Below are 9,769 nucleotides of genomic sequence, written 5' to 3'. Positions count from 1 at the left end.
CAGGCAGTCAGCAGGATATTAGGACATAAAATAGCCATTTATTCTAATCTCTTATCTATCACTGGAAACCTATTTGAATTGGTTTGTGACAAAATATTGTTAAGTCAAACATTAACACCACTATATAAACGACAGCATTTCACAGTGAAACAGGGAACACAGTAAAAGACATCATCATAATTTGATCTAACGCTTGCTGTGTTAAGAAACCACCAGGAGATGGCAGCATTTCTCAAGGCAACACTTAAACAGTATACGCAAACTCTCATCTACTGTATATCGATCTCTAAATTGATCAATTGGCAGGTTAGATCACTTATAACATTTACTGTAAGTAAAATAATCTGTCAATGGAACTAATACTTTTTAATCTGCCAAGGAATTTATGACTTAAAACAAGCTCGAATATTTTGTTGAAAAGGTACTTGTAAGTTTGTTTTGTCTTATTTCAAGTATTCTTAGATATTTGCATAAAAATCTAGGCAACAATTACTTGGTAAAATTTTCTGTTTTTGCATTATAATTCGATCTTGATCAAACATCTTGAACACATCTTCCTAATAAAGTGTATATTACACGTGTACTAATAAAACCAACACAAATTACCTTAATGCTGAGAACTCAACAGTAATTTTAACAATATTTTACATCTAATAGTTGCAACAACTTACGACTGATCAGAGTGCAACGCAAAAAGTGCTAACTGTTGCTTTATTGTGAAAACACCAGAAGATGGCAGCATTTCCAAAGCATCACACACAATATAGATCCGTTTAGAAAACACAAAATTTATATTAACATGATTTTATCTACTTCCTCTCTCAGATCTGTTAAACTGAACCAATCAGATTAAATCTCAGGAATGAGCAGCAATGAGCAAACTGGAGTGGGGAATTTGTCCAACTATTCCTTATAAGTAGTTAACTTGACTTTATGTGGGGTTCATTGATGGCTCAGAAATACGATGTAACAAAATTTGTCACACCATGCTGGACCTCTTGAAGGATCCAGAGCGGAAAGAAACGTCCCTCTAATAAAGCAACGATGTGTTTGGAATTGGAAACTAAGAGGGAAAGCTGTCTCTTGTAAACTCGTCTAATTTCATTACCCTGCATATCTCCTCAGCTTAGTCATTCACACTGTTGGCAGCTCTCACACTGCGAGTCAGAAATAATGTATCAGCCTCTAAAATGCGGCAGTAGCTTGGTTCAGGCTTTACTTTGCATACTGCGTAATCTGATTATTGGATCAATAACAGAGCAACATTTGAAGCATTGCTCGGATAGCTGGCTTCTTCTCACATTGCACATTGCTGGCATTCAACACTCGTTCCCACTTTATAGGTGACAAAGTGTGAATGTGAGCAGGAATTCAAATGGAAGGCCTTTTAAATGAGATGAATCTGGAAGCAAAACCTCGATCACATCTGGCTCTGCCACCGTCTCAGGGACAAACATCTGGGCTTTCCCTGAATTTGAGAAGCTGATCTGACATCTTCAGTTTAGCATAAGTTGATTACGCTAAATTAAATATTTTCTAACGATCTTAATCAATAGCTTGTCACCTTATTCAATTATCAAAAATACTTACAAACACAAGACATGGACAATGTTTATGTGCACACAATAAACACATTTCCAAAGAACTTATTGTAACTTGTTGATTCTACTCATAATAAAGTCATATCTCTTTATTTTCATCAATAATTTGACTAAATGTAGCTCCACTTGTCCATTCCTGAAGCAGTAAGTAAAAAGTGACACTGGGCAGAAGTTAATCAAAGACCATTTCTTCAGGTATAAAACGTTTGTCCTGCAGAAAGAATGTGATTTGAACAAAACTTTAACTGGAAAAAGTATTTGTGTGTGCTCAAAGAAACAATTGGCAAAAACACTTTTGTGAAACACGAGCGAGTTTTGAAGGAAAATACAAGGAAAAGAGGGACAACTAAAGCCTTTTGCATAAGCATGATGACTGTAATCATTCAGGAGATGTGGTAATTAACCATAAAAATATTTATTGACAATAAAATTTTCTTGGACACAAAAATGAGAAATAATTCACACACGGAAAAACCCCAAAATATTCAAGAAGTCCAAATTCAAAACCACAATAAAAGGGGAAAAAAAACTGAAATTTCGAACTAAAATGGAACATCTTCATATTAAAAATCCTACCTTCTCTGAGAGTGTTCGTGGATAAATATGATCTGACAGCATTTGAAACGATATCCTTGAGAAACTACACCAAAACCACATTGCACTGGCTGATCTATAACTGTCCACTTTTAAAAACATCAACTGAACCACAAGAATCTCAGAACACTGGCCAAGCAATCATATTAAAAATAGACATTAACACTGATAAATAAAAACACTTTATTTTAAAAGAAATGGCTTTTTAAAATAAAAAGGCCTTGTGATGACTGTCACAAAGCACTAACCTCCATGAATTCTGCTCTTGGATATTGCTGCACATTGCATTTGTGAAATGCAGATAAGTGGATAATGACAGTGACCGTAGCAACACAGAGCATGAGACTGAGATAACCAGGAAGGTTGGAAGAAATCCCTGCTCGCTGTGATTCATCCCGGTACCCCTCTGTCTTTTTTTCTTCCCCGAGCTGCAAAAGTCTGCTGTGATCCTGCTTCCCAATCCAAACAGGTCACCGTGGCCCGCATCCTGCCAGAGCAACTGGATTCAGAGTGGAGGAGAGATGGAGGAGAGGGAGCAACGATGGTGCACATCACGGCCAGTTCAGATGCTGGGCCTCTCTCCCTCGTTCCCTCGCTTCTTTATCTCCATGGTGCACACACGTCGACCTGGAGCAAGGCCGTGTACTGGCAGGGGAGGCTAAAGGCAGAAAGACGGGGGTGGGTGGATGGGGAAGTGGTGTGTGAATGTGTGGGGTGTGGGGTGGGGGTGAAAGGACACAATGCTTGAAAAGCAGAGCAGATCCAGGGACTAATTGGGTCTGGTAATGGCAGGTCAGTGTTACTGAGGGGCTCGTTAGAACCAGTACAGCTCCTTGCCTTTCTTGTGCTGCTGGAGGCCTGAGGAAATAAAAAAAACATGGGAACAATGAGAAGGACAACAGTGAACGGCAGAACACAGGTTGTCATGGAGCCTTCTATGGCCAAACATGCTGGTTTAGGCGGCTGAAAAGAGCTTCTGTGATGATTATGATGTGTTGTGTGTTTCTGTATGCAGGTCTGAACATGGAGGAGGGGCGGGGGGGCGGAGAGGGGGCTGAACCAGGAGCAAATCAGAATTGATATTAACCTGATAGAGTATTGATTTTTAAACTATTGATGATCTTGGTCAAACCTATTTATAAGACTTGTAGGCCATAAAGTGAGAGTTCATGATGAGACATGATGTTTATGAAAACCCTCAGTTCTCAGTTCAATCTGCATTTAGTTTAACTTATTGTATTGTTTATTCATAAATTCACAGTTTATCTTGATCATTATAAGAAACATGTCAAATACATTTAATCTTTTGCATCTGCTTACATTTATAGCTTATATATAGCTACAACAGATGTCACCACAAAATACTTTAGAAGACGTCCAACTCATATTTAAAAAATAATCCCACCATGTAGACGGTTTAAATACCAGTGATAAGGATTTCATTTAATTCCTAGTTATAATATAACGCAGTCAGATCATGTGGCGACGGTGGGGCGGGGGGGTTAGGCTTTGTTTCACAGGAGAAACCTCCAGAAAAACCAGAAACACATCTAAAAAATAAAGCTGGTGTCTAATTGATTGATTGGTTGATTGATTGTATCATAGGTGGTGTAAAAGGTGGCATATTAAGAATAAATTCATTTTCATTGGTTCAGAACAGTGTGTCCTTTATGGTGTGCATAGTAAAAGCTTGTACATTTTAGAGTTTTAATATTGCATATAGATACCTGTTTTCAAGTTGTTTGATCAGTTTTCTTGAATTTATTTATGATTTTACTTTCGTGCTACTGGGTGGACTGGGAAAAAGTAATATTAAACTGCTCCAAATCTACTTTAAGATTTTAAAAAGCTTCATTTGAAAATGGATTAGTTTATGGACAAATAAACATTGACCATTTTTATTAGCCGTCTTCTTTTGACATAATGTATTTATTTTTATTTACCACTTATTATTAAATTGTGACACAACATTGTGGAAAGTGATCACCTTCCTATTTTAGTGGCTGTAAAACAGTTTTTCAATGCCTTACCTGCAGAGTCGCTATTTGTTCTTTTGCTCTGACTGCATTTTGCTGTTAATGCATATTGAGAGCTCAAAAACTTCTTGAATGAACATTATTCAAAGACGTTTCTTTCTGCTTCCATAGACAAATTGAAAGCGAAACACTGGTATGATTCAGGACATTTCTGAGCGGGTACCTGCATCCATGTTGAGAGCCAGCGTCTGGCCGACATCTCCAGGGGGCAGCAGGCTCGGCCAGGAGGCGGTGGGCTCCAGCTTGCCCACTTCATAGTGGCTTGGCAAGGTGGGAAGATGAGGCGGCCTCACAGTGGGCACGAGCAGACCCCCATAGTGAGGCTCCAGAGCCGACGGTGAGTACAGTTCATGTAGCGGTCGAGGGGGGCCGTAGGCTTGGGCCTGAGGGTACCCCCAGCCCTCCGGTGGGTGGGGGTGGGGATGAGTGTGGGCGTGTGGGTGAGGATGAGTATGCGGGTGTGACAGGCCTGGATGCAGCGCCGACGCGTACGGGTCCATGGAATAAGCCGGGGCGCTGGTCTCACAGTGGGGGCGACTCTGAGGCGACGTGTAGTTACTATCCCAGAAAGACGGGGGGAAGCTGCGCCGACTGGTAGAGGAAGAAGTTTCTAACAGACGAGAGAAAAACTGCGATCAACATCAGATCAAGTCTTGAGTCCTATCAATCAATCAATCAAGTTTATTTGTATTAGCAACAAGGCAGTTCAAAGTGCTTTGAATCATAAACTTGTCATACAGTCACTAATAGAGAAACCAGAAGCTAAACAGAAATCATCTGTTTTGCACCTTTCTGGAAGTTTGCTCCAGATTTGAGGTGCATAGAAGCTGAATGCTGCATTTTGCACAATCATTACCTCCAGATGAATCAGAACAAAACCGAGATTCAGCAACAAAATCACAGTAAAACTGAACAATCTTTACAATGAATTAATTTATATTCTAGGTTTTGAAACTCAAAATGTATAGTTTTATGTTATTTAAAATATCATGTAAGAACTCCACCAGTGATTGTTCTTTTTCTTAGAGCTCATGGCCATGTACACTTAAAATCAAATATTTACATGCACTGTTTAAAAAGACACAACTTTTTCCTTCAGTGTTTTACATTTAATAAAACTTATTTATTTATTTTTTGTTTTGTTTTAGTCTAACTAGGTTAGGTTAGTACACCAACATTTCCTCAGTATTTGGTGAAATTGACCCTGATTGGGGTCAAAAGTTTCCAGTATCATTTCATGATTTCTCACAGTCGTTTGCTGGACTTCATGTATATTCAGACCTGACAGACCTGCTGTAGCTGCTTCATGCTTGTCAGCTTTGGGACACTTTTCTGTCCCAAAGCCAAGTTTCTGTGGAACTTGGGATTAATCTTCAGTATTTCTACATAATTTTCTCTCATTTTGACACCATTTACTTTGTGAAGTGCAACCAAACATCACAATGCTGGCACCCAGGTACCTCACACTTGGGATTGTGTTTTCAGGCTTCCAAGTGTTCTCAATTTTCCCTTAATTATGGCCAAACACTTACATTTTTTAATCATCATGTCTCCGGCATCTCCAGGCATCTGGAAATCGTGCCAAGGGGTGATTCAGACTTGTGGAGATGTGCCTCTAATTGGTTCAAATGTCATAAATTAACCTGTTAGAAGCTTACAAAGCCATGACATCATAATCTGGGCTCCCAAATTCTCTAAACAAATAGTAATCTTAGTTTATGTAAACTTCTGGTTTAGAAAAAAAAACACAGTCTTTGAAAATGTTAACTCACTTAATATTCTGGCATTTAGCAAATCGTTTTGGTGATCCTATTTGACGTTGAACAGGAAAAGCTCAAACAGTTTAGTGTCTTTTTTCATACAGTGTATGGTTTGAACTGTTTAAGTTTTGCCTGGATATTATATTGACTTAAAATCATTCTGTTCATTATAATAATTATTTAATTTGTTTTATTGCTGATAAACATTTGTATCAGTTGTTTGACTCAAATGTAGATTTGAGTTTAAAAGTTTTCTTTTTATTTATTAATTTATCTTTCCTATTTTCATTTTGCTTTTAGTTTTAGCACTCACACCAGGATTTTAGAACCAATGCTTTTTTTTTCTCACTCCCTCCTGTTTTAATTTCACATAAAGCACGTCGTGTTAACTGACTGGTTGGTGCACTTATTTCACAGAAGCAAATGAATGGGAATGGACCAACGATGTTGCTCACATGACTGCGACACCCTGTGGGTCAGATATCTTCCTCATTGGATCATAGGGTCACACGACCCAGGTCCAACAAGACACAGAAATAAACACAACCACGCTCCCATACACTTCAGGAGAGACACAATTTAGAAAGAGAGATGTCCCTATATTCTAGAATGCTATATAAGGCAGACGCTGTAACCTGGAGGCAGCCCAGGGCTCACAGAGTGTTAAATCACTGGCTGTGGTGACACTTCTCACTTTCATGTCGGCCCGGTGCTCCTGAAAATCTAAAAACACACACAAGCAGTTCTGACCCCATGCTAGCACCCGCCGCCCCTCTCTTCTGCACCCCGCACCTTCACCTGTTGTTTTCGCAGCCCCTCCCGCTCTCTGAACGCCCTTGACAGAGATTCAATATGCTGTTATATATTTTCAGAAATATGGCTTTATATTTAGCTATTCCTCAAGAAGACCCACCGTGTTTCTCATTGTTGCTACTGCACTGAGAATAGACATAAATCTGAGTAGCAGGCAGGCAGCTGACTGTGCAACCATTGTGGAGCATGAGTTGGAATCAGAGTCAGAATGGCTGCCGCGGAGATGTTTGAAGGGGATACGCCGGCGAGGCTGTACGCTTACAGCCGGGTATAAACATAGCATCTGTTGTGAGGCAGGGAGCGCTCGCTGGTGCCGAAATGAAGACGTCCAGCCTAACGAGAAAAAAGAGCGCAGGGAGAGCAGAGTGGGGCAGCGAGTGAGGGTGCAGACCCTACATGGAGAGCTGAGGGACGCCCTGTTGGACGCAGAGAGCTTAGGAAGATTTTCAATTTCAGGTGTCCTATTCAGTGCATTGGTTCAGATAAGCATGCATACAGCCGTTTTATTTTAAGATGGATTTTAAATATCAAAATTACAAATAAAAATATTAAACATTTCTTGAGGCCCAATAAATCAAAACTGGTAAAGTTACATAAAGCAACGCACACAACTGCACAGACTCTTTTTTTTTGTCTTACTTCAAACTTTGGGCCCAGCCAGAACCACAGAAGCCACATTATTCTGCCAAAGAGCCATTGACCTGCGTGACCTTCTGCCCTGACTCCCCCAAGACCACATCTACCCTTTAGTCCTGTCACCTGACAACATCACAGGTCCGACTTTCTGCTGTGCTCTGCAGAACTGCCAGCTCCACCAGTGTCTTAAAATTCATGAAAGACACCCCAAAACACACATGGCATGCATTTGTGGGCCCAGTATGTGTTTTGCTCAGACTAAGTGTTTGCAAAATGGGACTAAGATGACAATACTCATTTGTGGGAACCACATGTATTTACTAATTTGAACGTGGATCAAAAATACCAGCAGGATTCTCTGTGCAGGCATCAGGTGAGTCACATTGAATAAATTCAGATGAAATTGCACAAACATTTCCAGAATCAGTATGGGTGTCACTTTTTGCCAGTTGTCCAGCATCCTCTGTCTGTGTTGGAAAATCAATTTAGGTCTATATGTCTAATAATTACGATAGTAATAATCATAATCAGAATAATAAATTGGTTAGTCACAAATACTATATTGTTCTCCAAACAACACTGATATTTATCCAAGTTTTACATCCTGGCCTATATTAGCTTTATTTACAGTAATATATCTCATGACTTTAATTGTGAAGACAATTATTTCCATTAGTGGTGCAAAATCTTGACAACATTAATAGTTCAGTCATGTGAAACCTGCAGCTACCTGTGCCCTGTTGCTCTGGCGCCCGCCGTTTGCCCTCTCCATCCATGTAGGAGCTGAGAGCCCTGGAGAAGTGCTCGTCCACCACGCTGCTGATGTCTCCATGGTAGTAAGTGAAGAGCACACAGCGAGAAGTCAGGTACTCTGCCTCGGGGCCCTCCTGCTTCTCCTTGGGGCCCTCCGCCGGCCTCGGTACCGCAGGTGTGTAGGAGGAGGAGGAAGAAGAACTGGACGAAGATGAGGAGGACGTAGATCCTCCAGTGCCGGGGCCCCCAGACATCCCTTCGGGAACGCTGGGAGGTTCCATAAAATCCCGACTGTTGGGCGCAGAGCTGCTCAGACCTGAAGGAGCCTGTCAGGGGGAGATCAGCGGGCGGGAGAGGGGGCGTGGGCGGGGGAGCAGGGCGAGGGTTAAGACAGGTGCTGCAGAAACACTTCTGGAAATTATGATGAGGCTTTTTGACGTGCTTATCATTGTGCTGCTGCGCTGGCATGTCCACGCGCGCTAAACATCTGATTTGAACAAGATATTCAATTAAAAATAAATACATTTCAATCGTAAACGTATTAAATCCCTTGCCTAAAACCAAACCTATTAACGTTTACGCACAAGCCACATCAACCAGCATAATGTATCCGATTTAAAAATATTCTACATTCATCTCAGTGACTCCAGTTAAACTTGGGGGAAGAATTTAACTCAACTTTAAATATTTGCTCGCATCCTACCTGTAAGCTATTGATAAAAGCGGGAGCAGTCGGTGCGTACGGTGCGTAATGTCCATAGGCTGGATACATAACATCCAAACAGCTCATGGTAAACGAGCGGTGTCCTCACTGTTCTGCTGGAACCGACCTTCGCAACCGACTGCGCGACAACATCCCTGTTTGTGGAAGTGGGGAGAGCTCAGCTGGGTTATGCGGCGTGAAGCAAAGCCAGATTTGACATAATCACTCCAGAAGGAGCGCACTCCCTCCGCGTCCTGCGCGCTCCTCAACAGCCGCGGTTGCAAAATGTGGAGAGGTTTATGAAGCCAGCATGAGGGTGTCCTGTCCTGTGCATCGCAGTGTCGACCCCTCCTACCCGCCATCTCCTTCCTCTCCTGCCCTCCAGCTCCACATTATTATCCCCGGCACGCCGTTACATCCACAATATGGAAAATAATAATGGATGATTTAGCATAAATCATTTAGTTTATGGACATTATGGTGGAATCCACTTTTCCTCCATTGAAAAGTTGAAGTAATTCCTTCAATTCACTAAATAGGAGACATTCACATATATTCATTAATTGTATAAGATTAATAAAAAGGGATTAAAAAAACAGAAATCTGAGTCTATTGAAAAGCATGTCCAGGTTTATTTGTACAGCACTTTTCAGCAACAAGACATTTCAAACTTTGAATACAAAGTGCTTTACAAGATGAAAACATAGAAACTTATAATAAAAGTAATAAAAGGAAAGTAAAAAGTTGGACAGTCAAAGTATAAGATGGGTTTTTAGTTTTGATTTGACTTTACTATTTCAGGATTTTTGTGGTTTTCTGGAAGTTTGTTCCAGATTAGAAGAGCCTAAAAACTGAATGCTGCTTGTCCATGTT

The 9,769-nt window shown here is 40.7% G+C and overlaps 1 protein-coding gene across 2 annotated transcripts; it reads right to left on the bottom strand.

Moving 5' to 3' along the window:
- Positions 1–2,042: 2,042 nt before the first annotated feature.
- vgll2b (vestigial-like family member 2b) lies at positions 2,043–9,203 on the bottom strand. Of its 2 annotated transcripts, none has more exons than XM_016675916.1 (4): positions 9,024–9,203; positions 8,171–8,519; positions 4,395–4,841; positions 2,043–3,053 (listed from the first exon to the last, which is right to left on the bottom strand). In XM_016675916.1, the coding sequence occupies exons 2-4, from the start codon at positions 8,472–8,474 to the stop codon at positions 3,010–3,012; spliced, it is 795 nt and encodes a 264-aa protein (XP_016531402.1). In that variant the 5' UTR covers positions 8,475–8,519; positions 9,024–9,203; the 3' UTR covers positions 2,043–3,009. The 2 variants fall into 2 exon arrangements, with proteins under 2 accessions (XP_016531402.1, XP_007561176.1); XM_007561114.2 differs by having other exon boundaries at positions 2,044–3,053; positions 8,897–9,202.
- Between the last annotated feature and the right edge of the window lie 566 nt (positions 9,204–9,769).

The sequence above is a fragment of the Poecilia formosa genome, unplaced genomic scaffold, assembly GCF_000485575.1.
Source record: "Poecilia formosa unplaced genomic scaffold, Poecilia_formosa-5.1.2 Scaffold123, whole genome shotgun sequence".
Taxonomy (NCBI): Eukaryota; Metazoa; Chordata; class Actinopteri; order Cyprinodontiformes; family Poeciliidae; genus Poecilia; species Poecilia formosa.
The sequence above is the reverse complement of the archived record's forward strand: the minus strand, read 5'-3'. Positions and strand labels throughout refer to the sequence as shown.